The following is a 17,656-nucleotide window of genomic DNA, read 5'->3' on the forward strand; positions in this document are numbered from 1 at the left end:
TACATTCGTCATTAACTTCCCGTCTTATATAAATTACCTAGTTTAATGAAGCGGAAGTGAACATTACATTACAATCGTGGTCTCTCAAGTCATATGTAAACTAATTTTATAAAGGTCCGTACATTTCGTCGAACGCGTTGCTTGTAGGCACATTTTATATAATCGGTAAGAAGTAAAAGCGAGACAACCATTGCTAAACTCACCGCACAAGTACATATCTCTCTATAGTTACCTCCATTGCACAAAATGCGGTTACCTGTAGCGTGATACCACTATAAACAGGGACGGACCTATATATGGTCCATGCTATAAGTTATTTCTGCCTACATTAATTACATTTATGAAGAAATATTGCACACGAAAATTTGACGCTCTGTCAAAAAACGAACAAAGAAAGTTTGTCTTCTCACTCTGTTTCTATTTTGTTTACAAGACACAAACTGTGACAAAACATCTAATAAAACAAAAAATCCGTAACATTATTAAAATGTTAAACGTGCAGATCAATAAACATACTAATCGAACAGTAATAGAGAAAATTATTTTATTTAATTTTATTGAATTTATTTAAAAACATTTAGCCCCAGTCTATAAAACACGGTTGTAATTCAAATGATTTTAAGTTACATGAACGTTCATAATAAACGTAAATGACGTTTAATTAATGGATTTAACATCATTTCTAATGTAAAAAACAGCCTTCAGCCATTTTGTACTTCCTGCCACATATAATAAACATAATAATAGAATATATAGATATTCATGTGCATGGACCTCCCATAACAAAGATAGATAATCATAATCAGATCTATGTTAAACATGCATCTTAATGGAGATTATGCTGAACACTGATAAAAAGGTTGATACCGTATAATCCTTGCAGGTATTTACAAAGCTACTTGGAATATCTATTAAAAATATATTACCTTATAATAGCATAATACAAATACAAACGGTGGATGCGCCTCTTTTGTACAAGGAATGATTTTAGTAAAATAGTAGTTACATAATGTCAAAATTAAATAACTTTCATATTATAAAACAACTTTAAAAGTGTGTCTCACACTGTAAACAATAAGAAAACTTTATAATTACCATTAACTTAAATCCCCTCAATCTGTGAATTATTATAAATTAAGTATTTGATTACATTTTTACAGCTGAATAAAAAAAAAAGCAAAATCTGAATCACGTGTTTTTTTGAGTCAATAATTTAAAATGGAACCTTGTAAAATAAGAAGACCAGGCAACTCATTCGTTATAAAAATAAACAATTTCTACGCAAACTTAACTTCAAATTGATTCTTCTTCTGCCATAGGCCATATAGGAACAATTCATTTACATTGCTTGATTTGCAGCAATGTAACACAACTTCATCAGTGATATTTACTTTTGAAATATAAATTAAATGGGTTGTGTTCTGAAAACTGGGCATAATGCATATGCATAAAGTGTCGTCCCATATTAGCCTGTGCAGTCTGCACAGGCTAATCAGGGACGACACTTTCTGCTTTTATGACATATTTTGTTTTAATGAAGTCTCTTCTTAGCAAAAAACCAATTTAGGCGGAAAGTGTCGTCCCTGATTAGCCTGTGCGGACTGCACAGGCTAATCTGGGACAACACTTAACGGACATGCGTCATGCCCAGTTTTCTCAGAACATGACTCAAATAAATTTGAGCCTCGCTTTTGGAAAACAGAGTTTAATTCATTTTCTTAGTGTTGTCCCAGATTAACCTGTGGAATCCGCGCCGGCTAATCAAGGACGACGCTTTCAATTTTTATGGAATTTTTCATTTTAAGGAAGTCTCTTTTAAACAAAAATTCATTCTATGCAGAAAGTGTTGTACCTGATTAGCCTGTGCACAAGTTAATCTGGGATGACAGTTTACGCACATGCATTAAGCCCCATTTACCCAGTGCCAAGGCCCATGTCTAAAATAATTCTATAACAACAAAAACTCCAGAAATCAAAGGTCAACAGAAGTCTTCTTTCTAACATTAAATCTAACATAGCCTGTCTTTATTAATAGCACTGTGACAGGCATATTACAAACAAATATATGTTTGATATAAAACAGAATTACATGAATAAACACAATAAAACAGTACAGGTTCATCCTTGGTGCCTACACATATGAACATAAAATAAAACTATAACTTTTTAAGAAAAAACTAAACATAGAAGCATGTTGTGTACTTAGTCCATAATGTATAAAAATGTATAGGAAGTGATTTCATTACAATACATATGAGCCACGTCATACAAAAACTGCATTTTAACATTTTGTCTAGAGCTTCCCTGTTTGCTACTAAGACCACTAAGCCTTCAGCACTGACGTTATAGCAGACCCGGTAGCTCCTGACTAGACGAGGCTGGTTTGGAGCTCCGCAAGCTGCATGTGGCATAAGACCCCTTTTCGCATGACACAGCTCATATTAAATTTTTGTGCTTAATAATAAATAATGAAATGAATGTTGCATATATCATATCCCGTAATTAGTATATGTTTTCAGACACTAAAATATTGTGTACGAAAATTGAGAGACAATATGACATTATGTCGGTTGAATATTCATAAGTTTATTGTCACCTGAGAGATGGTTAGCATTTAATGTGCTTTAGTGAGAACTTAATATTATTGCACTAAAATAAACAATCGAAAATACGGTTTCATTTATCATATTTGAAATAACAACTTTTAGATCTTAAAATATATCAAAATTAATTCGCTGCCTATGTATCATACTCTTTTTAAAGAGCAAGTTGCTTTTATGACTGAATTGTTAAGTTGCATTACCTAACAAAACAATAATTTGCAAAAGAAATCAGGTTACCATATTTGGCTCTACTTGACATCATACCGAAAATGACACAAAACAAAAAGTGTGAAATCATTATTTACTTACAACTATCATTTACAAAAGCATAGTCTAAAAGCAATCGGGTAAGATCATTGCCTATAACCACGCCAATTTACCCTAATTACTGTACGCAATTGGTACAGTCCACTCACTTTTTGCATTCTCAACAAGTTTGATGGTTTTCATCCTGTTGTTAAAACGGTATGCAACGGATCAACACACAAATGTAGAACTCTTGATAAAATTCAACTTTCTGATCATTTTTAGTCATTTCTTTTAGGAAAAAATATTGGTGTCCGTAAAATAAAGGTCACAACAAATTATTATTTTGACTAAATTTGAGGGCGTCCGAAAACTTAGGTGTCCGAAAACTTAGAGTAATTACTGTACATATATCATACATATATTGTATTCTGCATACAAACGCAAAACAGAGAAAATGATAAAATGTTGACACAATGTAAATACAACAAAATGTCAACTGTTCCTAGGCAACTTTGGACCATTTGCCATCAGGTTCTTTCTTATAATGGCGGCCCTTTCCGTTGAAAACTGACTTGAGGGGGTCTGGAAAGTCCCGAATCTGAACGAGGGCAGCTCTGACACTGGCCTCAAAGTGTTTGGGTTCTTGAGCAGGCGAAGTTGATAAATGCTATAATATAGAAAACAACAAAGCATTTGAACTGTGGGAAAAGGGGGCTTAATGCATGTGCTTAAAGTGTGGTCCCAGATAAGCTCATGCAATCTGCACAGGCGAATATGTGACAACACTTTCCGCTTGTATGGAATTTTTTCTTTGAAGGAGGTCTCTTCTAAAAAGCTGTTGAAGGCAGACAATGTCATCACTGATTAGCCTGTGTGGATGGCACAGGCTAATCTGGGATGACATTGTATGCACATGCCTCAAGCCATATTTTCCCAGAGATAGGCTCATTTGTATATGCAAAATTATGGAAAACATCGAACACTTCGTAAAAAGTGGTAGGACACTACATATTCACTTCCTAAGTTATGTATGTTAAAAGTGATCCTTTTTTCATTTGGACAGCATGTTATTTCATTTTCTCAACCTATGAAAGGCCTAGCACAATTGGTTATCTTCATTGTTAAATACTAAGATAAATCATTTTTAAGCATTAGTTTTAATTCATTTTGATTTGAACAGTCTTGATTTAAAATTAATGTATATAATCAATAGTGCTTGACAGATTTTGCTTTAAATAGATATGTTGACAATTAAGAAATTAAATACATGTAATACAAACAATAGTTGTTCTACGACATAAAAGACACTGTTGCCCCTACCACACATGTTAAAACAAACCAATCCACTATATATTCCACTATATATTCTATAGTGGAAAAACAGACCCAGGGCAAAACTAAATGACTGCCAATCCGTGAAAGCAGGCCAATATGTTGTCTCGCTTGTCAGTGTAAATATTGTTTGTATCACATCAAACAAAAACATGATTTTTTTTCATTTAAGTAGCATTTTACCTTAAAAATGAAGTATTCCAGCTTCAATTCCATTATTATATTAATGATAGGGATTTATCTACATTTTGCCATAATTATTATAAAATAAATGCCAGGTAAGTGTACCTCTCGTATGATTGGGTCGGGCAGACGACAGAGGAGGTCTATCTCGTCCATGCTGCTGTAGTTGAACGGTCCGACAACCAGCAGCTTCTTGCGGTTGTCATAGACATTCAGCACCTGACAACAGAAGCAGGTCCACCTCTTGAAGTATTGGTTACTATTTAAGTCGCGTTCTGAGAAAACTGGGCATAATGCATGAGCGTAGTGTCGTCCCAGATTAACCTGTGCAGTCCGCACAAGCTAATCAGGGACGACACTTTCCGCTTTTATGACATTTTTGGTTTAAATGAAGTCTCTTCTTAGCAAAAATCCAATTTAGGCGGAAAGTGTTGTCCCTGATTAGCCTGTGAGGAACAGGCTAATCTGGGATGACACTCTACGCACCCGCATTATGTCCAGTTTTCTCAGAGGGCAACTCATTTAGTTACACAGTGGGTAACATGCTTAATGCATGTGTGTAAAAAGCTGACTCAAATTAGCCTATGCAGTCTTCACAGGCTAATAAGGGACAACACTCTTTGTTTTTATGAATTATTTCCTTTCATGCAAGTCTCTTCTGAAAGAAAATCCATGTAAGGCAGACAGTTTTGTCCCTAATGGGCCAGTGCAGACTTCACAGGCTAATCTGGGACGACATTATGGGGATATGCATTTCACCCTGTATTTCCAGAACAAGGCTCATTAAATTATTAACTGAAACTCCGCCAAGGACGGTCCCAAGCCCGCGCTGAAAAAGGAAGGAGGGATGGGCATAGGGCAAGCTACCCTACCCTGTTGAAACCTTATTGCTACAGAAATGCCAAACAGATAACAACAGACATAACGGACCTGGGGAAAAATGGACCTCCAGCCGGAGGATGTATGACGCTGGAAGGTGAAAGCCAGTGTCAACTGGAAGCCATCGGGCCGAAGACCATCATCTCCACCAGGACCACAACCCCCATTGGTACATGGAATGTCAGAACCATTTACAAGACCGGGAAGACAGCACAAGTGGCAGCAGAGATGAGGAAGTTCAACCTCACCATCCAAGGGATCAGTGAATCAAGATGGACTGGTTCTGGGCAGAAGCAACTGAATTCGGTTGATACTGTTGTTCTAGGAGCATGAGCAGGAGGATGTAGCCCACACCCAGGGAGTAGCCCTGATGCTTTCCAAGTCGGCACAGAGAGCGCTAATTGGGTGGGAGGCACACGGACCACGAATCATGATGGCCTCTTTCCTTACAAAGAAGAAGAGCATTACATTATCCAGTGCTATGCCCCAACGAACGACAGTAAAGAGGATGAGAAGAACAACTTTTACAATAGACTGTCACCCATCATACAAGACAGTCCAAAGAGAAACATCATCATCCTAATGGGTGACTTCAATGACAAAATCGGAAGTGACAACCGAGCATATGAGGAGATCATGGGGCAGCAATGGTTAGGCGAGATGAACGACAACGGTGAGGGAATCGCAGACCTGTGCGCTACAAGTAACCTGGTCATCAGAGGAAGTGTTTTCCATGACTGAAGGATATACAAGGTTACTTGGGTGTCACCAGACCTGTCAACGGAGAACCAGATTGACCACCTGTGCATCGTTGGGAAGTTTCGTCGCTCTTTTCAGGATGTATGTGTCAAGCATGGACTAGACTTGGCTTTGGACCATCATCTCCTTGTTGCCCGATTAAAACTGAAGCTGAAGAAGAGTTGGACAGGGGGGCCTAGCCAACTCCAATGTTACAACACTGCTACACTGAAGCAAGAAGAGTTCAAGGTCACTCTCTCCAAGAAGTTCCAGGCCCTTGAAAAGCTGCTTGAAGAAGAGACCATAGAGCAGAAGTGGCAGGACGTGAAAGAAGCAGTGACTTCAAAATGCCAAGAAGTACTGGGCTTCAAGTCTTACACCCACAAGGAGTGGAAATCAGCAGAGACACTCCAGAAAGTTGCAGAAAGAAGAGAAAAGAAGGCAAGTGTCAACAATAGCAGAACACGAGCCACAAAAGTGAAAGCACACAAAGAGTACACCGAGGCAAAATAGAGCGTCAAGCGAAGTATTAGAGCAGACAAGCTGAATAACCTAGAGATGCTTGCAACAGAGGCGGCAGAGGCAGCCTATCAAAACAGAACTAAAGATCTGTACTCCATCACCAAGAGAGTAGCAAGAAAGTTTGCCTTGCCAAAGAGGCTAGTAAGGGACAAGAGAGTAATAACAGATGACAAAGGGCAGAAGAAGAGGTGGATTGAGCACTTCCAGGAGCTACTGAACAGGCCAGCTCCTGCAAACCCACTTGAGACTCCGCCAGCTATAGCGATCTGCCAATCAAGTGCTGCACTCCCACAAAGGAAGAGATCAGCAGTGCCATCAAGCAATTGAAGAACGGCAAATCTGCAGGACCTGACAGCATACCTGCAGAAGCGCTTAAGGCTGACGTGGAGGCCAGTGTGGAGCTTATACACCCGCTCTTCAGCCAGATATGGGAAGAAGAAGAAATTTCAACAGAGTTGAAAGAGGGATACCTCATCAAGCTTCCCAAGAAAGGAGACCTCAGTTCCTGCTCCAACTACAGAGGAACCATTCCAGGAAAGGTGTTTAATCCCATGCTGCTGAACTGAATGAAAGACACAGTAAACCCCCATCTCCGTGACCAACAAGCAGGCTTTCGAAAGGAGAGATCGTGCACGAATCAGATCCCAACCCTGCGCATCATTCTGGAACAATTAATCCCTGGAGTGGAATTTGCTGTTGTATCTCAACTTCATTGGCTATGAAAAGGCATTCAACAGCGTTGACCGGGAGTCCCTCTGGAGACTTTTGAGACACTATGGAGTGCCAGGAAAGATCACCAACATCATCAGGAAGTCTTATGAAGGAATGACCTGCAGAATCGTTCATGGCAGACAGCTCACGGACGCCTTTGAAGAGAGATCCTGAGTGAGGCAAGGCTGCTCACTCTCACCTTTCCTGAATCTGCTGGCCATAGAATGGGTAATGAAGACATCGACAGAGCAGAAGCATAATGGAATTCAGTGGACACTCTGGAAACAGTGTGAAGACCTCGACTTTGCCGAAGTGATCTGGCTTTTCTCTCCCACACCCAACAACAGATGCAGGAAAAGACAAACATGGTAGCGGACAACTCAGCTAGACTGGGCCTCACGATCAACAGAGAGAAGAGCAAGTTGTTCAGAACCAACGCATAAAACAACACACCCATCACAGTCCAAGGTGAGGCGCTGGAGGAAGTGGACAGCTTCACCTATCTCGGCAGCATTCTGGACAACCAGGGAGGAACGGATGCAGATGTCAGAACCCGCATCGGTAAAGCACAAGCAGCCTTTCATCACATGAAGACCAACTTGCGATCCAGCAAAATTGGCAAGATCCAAGATTAGGCTCTTCAATACCATCGTGAAGCCACTACTCCTCTATAGAGCAGAGACCTGGAGAACCACTGTCACCACCATAAAGAAAATACAGGTCTTCACCAACACCTGCCTCAAGAAGATCCTCAAGATCCGCTGGCTAGACAAGATCTCCAACAAAGAATTATGGAAAAGATCAGATCAGCGACCAGTTGAAGAACACATCCTTCAGAGACGTTGGCAGTGGATAGGCCACTCCATCCGCAAGCCTGCATCCAATACGACAAGGCAATCTCTCACATGGAACCCCCAAGAAAAAAGGAAGAGAGGGCCGCCTAGCAACACCTGGCGCTGGGACCTGGATGCAGATGGGCCAAACATGGGGGCAGCTGAAGAGACTCGCCCAGAACCGAAATGCCTGGAGGATGCTGGTTGGCGGATGGGACCACAGGCGAAGATGAGATGAGATGAGTTAGTAACTGAGGGTGCATGGGATATACATTTATACTCTCCTGAGGTTGGAGCGAGACTTTACGAACATGCATAAAACCCAGCAAGAGGCTCTGCTGATAAATATTGCACAATATGAACCCAGGCTTTGCACCTTACCCCACCCACCTACCTCATCGGCGCCTGTGAAGGATCGTGCTGACCTGAGGGGCTGGTCTGGACCCCTGTCCTGAAACTTTGCAGGAAACACCTCCCCGGTCTGTATGATAGTAGCTGAAACCATGGTATAACATTTAAATATGGTGACACGTCCTCTTACTACGGTGGCATAGAGGTGACATTCACTCCTCTTTTTTCTATCTCGTGGCCACGAGTTAGCTAAGTCGGGATCTCGAGATCTCGAAATAGAAAAAAGCACTCCTCTTTTTTCTATCTCGTTGCCACGAGTTAGCTAAGTTGGGATCTCGAGATCTTGAAATAGAAAAAAGCACTCCTCTTTTTTCTATCTTGTGGCCACGAGTTAGCTAAGTCGGGATCTCGAGATCTCGAAATAGAAAAAGCACTCCTCTTTTTTCTATAAAAGAGGAGAGAATTTTCGTTATCTCGAGATCACGAGTAAGTCAGCCAATCAAATTTTGCGTAACAAGTGTTAATATTCTGTACGCATATATATATCTGGTCAAAGCAGGCAAGGCTCTGATATCTACTACTACTACTACTACCTCTACTACTACTGCTACTATTACTACTATCGCTACTGCTGTTACTGCTCGTGGCCACGAGATAGAAAGAAGAGGAGTGAATGTCACCTCTATGCCACCGTAGTGAACACTGGGTTTAATGCCCTTGTCCTTCCAAATTAGCATGTGCTTTTGAATCTTGGTTTATATAAAGCCCACACTCTTTCTGAGTATAACTTGTAAACAAGGGACAAAATTGTCACAAAACCAGGTTTTCATTGTGAAAAAAAAATCTGATAAAGGGAGAAAACTCAAACTGAACTTTTGAAATGACCAAAAAAAATTAACCCCCTTTGTAAGTTTTTTTTTTTTTTTTAAATCTATTTTTAGTCGTGGCGACCTTGACATTGGAGATATTGACGTGATTCTTTCGTGGGACACACCGTCCCATGATGGTGAACAAATGTGCCAAATGATTTTAAAATCTCACAATGAATGACATAGTTATGGCCAGGACAAGCTCATTTATGGCCATTTTTGACCTTTGAACTCAAAGTGTGACCTTGACCTTGGAGATATCGACGTAATTATTTCGCGCGACACACCGTCCAATGATGGTGAACAAATGTGCCAAATGATTTTAAAATCTGACGATGAACGACATAGTTATGGCTCGGACAAGCTCATTTATGGCCATTTTTGACCTTTGAACTCAAAGTGTGACCTTGACCTTGGAGATATCGACGTAATTATTTCGCGCGACACACCGTCCAATGATGGTGAACAAATGTGCCAAATGATTTTAAAATCTGACAATGAACGACATAGTTATGGCCCGGACAAGCTTATTCCGCCAGCCCGCCAGCCAGCCAGCCAGCCAGCCCGCCAGCCAGCCCGCCCGCATTCGCCAATCTAATAACCAGTTTTTTCCTTCGGAAAACCTGGTTAAAAATTCATGTATATTTATTTTGTGGAAACATTTTTATTTATGTAAACTAATTCTGGCTCATTGATATTTATAAAATGCTTTGATACAATATATAGACAAATTGATAACATTATAATTTTGTTTCAATATTTGACACCTACCTAAACCATAGATGATAGGAAATGGAACACCCTTTTCATTTCTTGTGTTCAGATCTGAAAAAGCAATACACTTTTATATTAAACATGAAAAATACAAATTGGTTGCAGAACATACCATTTTGCCACCACCACTACCCTCCCACATTTAATATACACAAATCTTCACTGTATGTAAAACATTTGACCTCCAAAATGACCTTGACATTGAACTGGGGGCATGAAACTTATTCTGTTCAAATTGTTTAAAGGTCATGAAAATGTTTGCTTAATTAAGATCAATTTCATTTAACATGACAAATACCAAGACATTCGTTTTCGAAGCAAACCACTTTTCCTTCCACCTCCTACATTTAATATGCACAAATCTTCACTGTATATAACAAGAGGGCCTGAAAGGTCCAAAGTCCCTCACCTGAGATAAAAAGAAATTACCTGTTCTTTGCAGCCCAAGATATTAATGGAACAAATGTTCTAACCAAGTTTCATGAAGAATGAACAACAAATGGCCCCCTGGCGGCCATGTTTTTTTAACAGACCTGAACCATTTTTGAACTTCCAAGATATGTCTCAATTTCATGAAGATTGGGCAAAAAATGTGTCTTATAGACTGTTCACATGTTTTCACTATATGCATATAAAGAAAACTGCCCCACCCCCTGGGGGCCATGTTTTTCCACTAATCACGACCATTTTCAAACATCCACATCAATAATGTGACAAAATTCCATGATGATTAGACAAAAAATGTGACTTCTAGAGTGTTCACAAGCTTTTTTACGATATAAATATAAGGAAAAAGACCCCCCTGGCGGCCATGTTTTTTTACTGATCCAAACAATTTTTGAACTCAACTGTCGTATCCAGGTGTGGTCGAGCGGTCTTGTTCGCTTACGCAAGTGAACCGGTCACGGGACGGTTACGAGTTATGTAACTTTGTGAGCACTTATGTAATGCGAAAATATTTATTTGACAAATTATATTTCCAGTCAGGATGACACCACTGACTAGTTGTAATTCAATTAACTAAAGGTGTCCAGTCAGATACGCCTGAATACACTCAAAGAATTAATCTGTAAGTGAAAACCAAAGCAGCTTTAACGAAAACTAGAGCTTTGTCACAGACATGACTAATACCCCTACATTCCGCAGTGACACAGAATATTTTGCATGTTGTCTTCACAAAAACAGCGGACACCATGCTCAATGTTTAAAACGCACATAGTAACCCCGTGACCTAGTTTTTGACCCAGCATGGCCCATGTTCGAAACTTGACCTACACATCATCTAGATACAACTTTTGACCAAGTGTGGTGAAGATCGGATGAAAACTACTTGAAGTAGAGAGCGGACACCATGCTAAATGTTTAAAACGCACTAAGTGACCCTGTGACCTAGTTTTTGACCTGCCATGACCCATGTTTGTACTTGGCCTAGACATCATCTAAATACAACTTCTGACCAAGTTTGGTGAAGCTCGGATGAAAACTACTTTAATTAGAGAGCAGACACCATGCTCAATGTTTAAAATGCACTAACTGACCCCGTGACCTAGTTTTTGACCCAGCATGACCCATATTCGAACTTGACCTAGACGTCATCGAGATACAACATCTGACCAAGTTTGGTGAAGATCGGATGAAAACAACTTGAAATAGAGAGCGGACACTAAATACGGTCCGACAGACAAGCTCACTCCTATATACCCCCCTAAACTTCGTTTGTGGGGGTATAATAACTAACTTTTATTCCAAGAACGCGGAAAATGAAGAAAAATGACAGAGAATTAAAAACAGGTACAAGCCAAGTCTAAGGAATCTAAGTATCGTTACAAAAATGAACAAAATACAGCAAATACCTTAATGAATGTAAAAAGAAGTTCACAATCTGCCAAAAAGACTGTTATAAATATTAGTTACTGTAAGTCTTGAAGTTGCTTCAAAAATCTAGTTTAGAATATAGGTCTAACTTAATCTAAAGAACACAATTTATGGAGATTAGGAAACTTTAGTGAATCAAATGTAAAAATAAGAAGAATTTACTAAAGTTATTGAAATAAAATAGAGTTTTTCTAATTTAGAAAATACCAAATAAAAATAATCTAAATAATAAAAATAATTTGGAAAATAATGCCAAAATGTCTTGATGTTGGTGTTACAATAATTTAGAGTTTAATTATTTCAAAATTCCAACCTTTTTCAAGAGCTGTTACCTTTTCAAGAAAGCATCAAGAGGTGATTAAATTAGCCAAAACAGCTTATTTTATACAGTTCTGAGAGCACTGGCAGAAGAGTCTATTTTGCCTCAGAACAGTCCATTTATAAATGATCAATATCTTCCCAAGTTCCAGAGCAGAACTAAAAATAGATTACTGAACCAGGTTAAACTAGAGCTTTGTCACAGACGTGACGAATACCCCCACATGCCGCATTGACACATAATATTTTGCATGTCTTCTTCACAAAAAACAGCAGACACCAAGCTCAATTTTTAAAACGCACTAAGTGACCCCTTGACCTAGTTTTAGGCCCAGAATGGCCCATGTTCAAACTTGTCCTAGAGATCATTTAGATAAAACTTGTGACCAAGTTTGGTGAGGATTGGATGAAAACTATTAGAGAGCGGACAACATGGTGAGGTTTAAAACGCACTTAGATACCCCGTGACCTAGTTTTTGACCCGGCATGACCCATATTCAAACTTGACCTAGACATCATCTAGATACAATTTCTGACCAAGTTTGGTGAAGATTGGATGAAAACTACTTGAATTAGAGAGCGGACGACATTGTGATGTTTAAAACTAGGGATGGCTTCGAATACCAATATCGGAATTCGAATGTTCGCAAATTCATTCAATCGAATATTCGAATATTCGCATAAAACGGCTGGATTGATTTTACCTTGTTATGTGTTAATTTCCATTGGTTTGTAAGTTATATCCGTTTGCTAAATACGAGGTTGTTTATTAACGTTGCTATCGAATAATTGTATCGCTGTCGACTAATACTATGACCGATATTGTGATCGGGCACAAATAGAATGAAAAACATCGTGTCATAGAATTTTATGTTTTAATGATTCCACAGATTTGTAGCAGACCGCGCATATGCAAAACTAAGTTTACACACATTACACGTTGCGGTCTTCTTATCCACAGACCGTGTAAAGTATTCCATACTGCAGAAAGGGGCTGGTGGCATTTTCAGATTTGAATTATGATTCCTTGATGATTGTTTAATTTTTATCATCTGTTACTTTTGAGTAATTCACATATTTAAATGTCTGTTCAAACTGTGATCACAAAAACTAAATTATTATTCGCAAGTAAATTGAAGCCCTTAATTGGTACCTATTGACAAACAACAGTTCGGGCCCTTTCTTATAGTAAGTATATTGTATTGCGTGATTTGAGTAATTCACACATTTTAATGGTTGTACATACTGTGATCACAAAACTTAATTATTATTCGCCAGTCAATTGAAACCGTTAATTGGCACCCCATTTGCAAACAACAGTCGGGGCCTTTCTTAGAGCGTGTATATTGTATTGCGCAATCAACACTGATACGGGCCGCGTTATCAGTGTGACACGAAGAACGTCACGTCAAACATGTTACTCCCAAGTGATTTCGGTTGCTTTTTAGTAAGCGGTTCGCAGGTCATTAAATATTGGTGAAATTACGTTTGGAAAAAAATGCGAATATCATTTTTATTATTCGAATGCTGACCATGCAATCGAATATTCGATTATTCGAATAATTTTGCCATCCCTATTTAAAACGCACTAAGTGACCCCGTGACCTTGTGTTTGACCCGGCATGACCCATATTCAAACTTGCCCTCGTCATTATCAAGATACAACTTCTGACCAATTTTGGTGAAGATTGGATAAAAACTACTTGAAATAGAGAGCGGACACCATGCTCAATGTGTAAAACGTACTAAGTGACCCTGTGACCTAGTTTTTGATCTGGCATGACCCATGTTCGAACTTGACCTACACATCATCTAGTTACAACTTCTGACCAAGTGTGGTGTAGATCGGATGAAAACTACTTGAATAAGAGAGAGGATACCATGCTGAATGTTAAAAAACGCACTAAGTGACCCCCTGACCTAGTTTTTGACCCGGCAAGGCCCATGTTCGAACTTGGCCTTAGGATTATCTAGATACAACTTCTGGCCAAGTTTGGTGAAGATCGGATGAAAACTACTTGAATTAGAGAGCAGACAACATGCTGAATGTTTAAAACACACTAAGTGACCCTGTGACGTAGTTTTTGACCCGGCAAGGCCCATGTTCGAACTTGGCCTAGACATCATGTAGATACAACTTCTGACCCAGTCTGGTGAAGATCGGACGAAAACTACTTGAATTAGAGAGCGGACACTTAATACAGACCGACAGACAGACCAACAGACCGACAGACAATTTCACTCTTATATACCCCCTAAACTTCGTTTGTGGGGGTATAACAAGGGAGATAAATACTGCAAAATTATGTACATGTTGTCTTTCTTTCAGCTATCTCTTAGTTGATAGGCTTATCATAAGTGCTAATGCCTTAAACAGTTATGTTAATTATGAAAATTCTGTGTTATGAAAAATTACATAATACAGTTAATGTTACATAATAATGACATAATAAATCAAACTTTACTACACAGGAAACAAATGTTCTGACCAAATTTCATGAAGATTGGGCAAAAATTGTGTCTTATAGACTGTTCACATGTTTTCAATATATACATATAGAGAAAACTGCCCCACCCACTGGCGACCGTGTTTTTCAACCCATCATGACCATTTTCGAACTCATCCGAGATATCTATAAAATCGATGTTTAGAAAAAATTGCATGATGATTAGGCAAGAAATGTGACTTCTAGAGTGTTCATAAGCTTTTTTTACTATATAAATATAAGGAAAATGACCCCCCCTGTCGGCCATGTTTTTTTACCAATCCAAACCATTTTCGAACTCAACCGTCGTATCCAGAAAACACATGTTCTGATCAAATTTCATGAAGATTGGACCAAAAATGTGACTTCTAGAGTGTTCAAATGTTTTCAATATATACATATAGAGAAAACTGCCCCTCCCCCTGGCGGCCATGTTTTTTCACCGATCTGAACCATTTTCAAACTCGTCCGAGATATCAATAAAACCAATGTTTTTACCAATTTCATGATGATCGGGCAAAAATTGTGACTTCTAGAGTGTTCACAAGGTTTCTCTACAGCCATATACGGAATACTGCCCCGCCCCCTGGCGGCCATGTTTTTTAACGGACTGGAACCATTTTTTAACTCAACCAACATATCATTTAGACAAACATTTTGACAAAGTAACATGAAGATTGGGCATCAAATGTGACTTCTACAGTGTTCACAAGGTTTTTCTATTTTTTGACCTAGTGACCTAGTTTTTGACTCAGCATGACCCAGTTTTAAACTCAGTCAAGGTATCAATGGGACAAATGTTCTGACCAAGTTTCATGAAGATCGGATAATAAATGTGGTCTCTGGAGTGTTCACAAGGCAAAATGTTGACAACGGACGAAGCACGACGGACAAAAGGCGATCACAAAAGCTCACTTTGAGCACAATGTGCTCAGGTGAGCTAAAAACATTTGAACTCCGAGAATAATCTTGACCTTGAAGTGTTGACATGAAACTTGCTCCTGACATTTTGTCTAAAGGTTATGAACACTTGTGCTAAATTCAACTTAATTTTCTCTATACATAAATAAGTTCTATATAACATGTTTTTTTTGGAGGACCTAAGATTGACGTTGACATTGTACATAGAAAGCTAGCTCTTATGTGGGACACATGTCTTGATATGATGACCATTCGTGCTAATCCAAATCCTGATCATGCACAATGGGTAAAGGCCAGACCTGAAATATGGACAGACGGATCAACCTTCCAACTTCCATCAGCACATCAATATGTCTTAACACCACTATGTCAAGGAAGAAATAACATTTATTTTGTACATTAAAAACATACCCTTAAAGACATGCAAATACATTATGACAGCAAGTGTGTAGAATGAAACCCGATTTGAATACCTGTTATGCAGGCCGTTATTAAGTGAACTTCTGCCGGATTCTTGTTGAAACAATCTGAAGGATATCAAGAAATATTACCGATACATTTGTAATGGAAAGGACAACCCAAAACCAAAATTGATAGTCATTTGCACCATATTATTAATGATATATGAGACAGGTGTTTCACTGACAGGTGTAACATTGCCATAGATTTAAAAGATTATAATCTGATTGAACAAATCGCTTACAAATAACAAGTGCAAGCAGTAGCGGTCGAATAGTTGTCTATTTTCTCCCTGATAGACACAATCAGTACCTTTAATGGCTTTATTTTAAAAACAACACTTGTGATTTAGGTACCTGTGACTTAAATTATTTGAGCATCATAGAAACCTTGTTTTTATTTAATTACTAACGCCATACAGTTACAATAATTACTGCTGTTTTCTTACTGAATCCAAATAATTATTACAAATAACTGGTACCTAGAATTTTCACTGACAAATTTTCTGAGGTGCCCCTGTCATCTTTGAATCCTCCAGCCAGTGTCAACTCCAACCTGAACCAACAAGAGGACTATGAAGCGCCTTAAGCGATCACATGAGTTCAAGGTGTAAGAATAAAACTGTTGATCAATTTTTTACCACATTTGGTCCACATTTATAAATGGCCTTGATAATGTGAACATTCTGAATTGGTTTTCACGAGATTAAGTAAAAAAACAAGAGATGCGTTTGTCAATAACACAATGCCCCCTACTGTGCCGCTTTGATTTTTTTTTTGCAGGTACAGGTAATTATCTCCCTTTAAAGCTTATTACTTCCCTTGGATTTGTTTTTTTTACCTTGAAAGATTACCTTGACCTTTTACCACTCAAAAAGTGCAGCTCCATGAGATACACATGCATGCAAAATATCAAGTTGCTATCTGAAGCGACATAGAAGTTATGAGCATTTTTCGAAATCTAAACTCAAAGTGTGACGGAAAGACGGACAATTCGATCACTATATGCCCTCCTTTGGGGGCATAATAAGGCTTTTAGCGGTGTAATATGTTTTTTCAAACATTTTCCCAGGTGACCTTGTTTTTATGTGCATGTGATTCGGATTTCAACCTGGCCAAGATATGGTTAAGATAAGTATTCTGCAGAGCCAAGTTTCATCAAACTTGAGTAATAAATGTGGCTTCTAAAGAGGTATCAAATTTGTATAATATATGACCTGGTGACATAGTTTTGTCACGAATGTTATCCAGATTTGAACATGAAATAGGTGTTGTTGAACATGATACTTGACAATCCTTCTGGCCAAGCTTCAAGAGTAATGAGTGCTGTTCTAGACTGGAAACAATGTTTTTGTGAGATTCAATCTAGTAACCAAGTTTTTGACGCTACGATTCAATCTTGGCCTAGATATTGTCACATTCTTAAACGTTTGGATCAAGTCATATAAAGATTGAGTCATTAATGTAACCTCAAGATTGGTAACAATTTTTTGCTAAAATTTGACCTTGTGATCTTGTTTTAATACTAAGTGACCCAAATTCAAAGTTGGCCTA

General features: G+C 38.6%; 1 protein-coding gene across 6 annotated transcripts in view; it reads right to left on the minus strand.

Annotated features, from left to right (window-relative positions):
* Positions 1 to 397: 397 nt before the first annotated feature.
* The window catches only part of LOC127866540 (protein N-terminal asparagine amidohydrolase-like), a 42,047-nt gene continuing 24,788 nt past the window's right edge, over positions 398 to 17,656 (minus strand). For 5 of the 6 annotated variants that reach the window (XM_052407143.1, XM_052407144.1, XM_052407145.1 and 2 more), the window contains 6 exons: positions 16,585 to 16,658; positions 16,118 to 16,171; positions 10,042 to 10,095; positions 8,445 to 8,545; positions 4,473 to 4,586; positions 398 to 3,519 (listed from right to left, as the gene is read on the minus strand). In XM_052407143.1, the coding sequence (XP_052263103.1) occupies positions 3,355 to 3,519; positions 4,473 to 4,586; positions 8,445 to 8,545; positions 10,042 to 10,095; positions 16,118 to 16,171; positions 16,585 to 16,658 (562 nt within the window). In that variant the 3' untranslated portion in view covers positions 398 to 3,354. The remainder of the gene's footprint in view (positions 3,520 to 4,472; positions 4,587 to 8,444; positions 8,546 to 10,041; positions 10,096 to 16,117; positions 16,172 to 16,584; positions 16,659 to 17,656) is intronic. The other variant, XM_052407148.1, reaches the window with a different exon arrangement.

Source organism: Dreissena polymorpha, chromosome 2 (assembly GCF_020536995.1).
Source record: "Dreissena polymorpha isolate Duluth1 chromosome 2, UMN_Dpol_1.0, whole genome shotgun sequence".
Classification (NCBI taxonomy): domain Eukaryota; kingdom Metazoa; phylum Mollusca; class Bivalvia; order Myida; family Dreissenidae; genus Dreissena; species Dreissena polymorpha.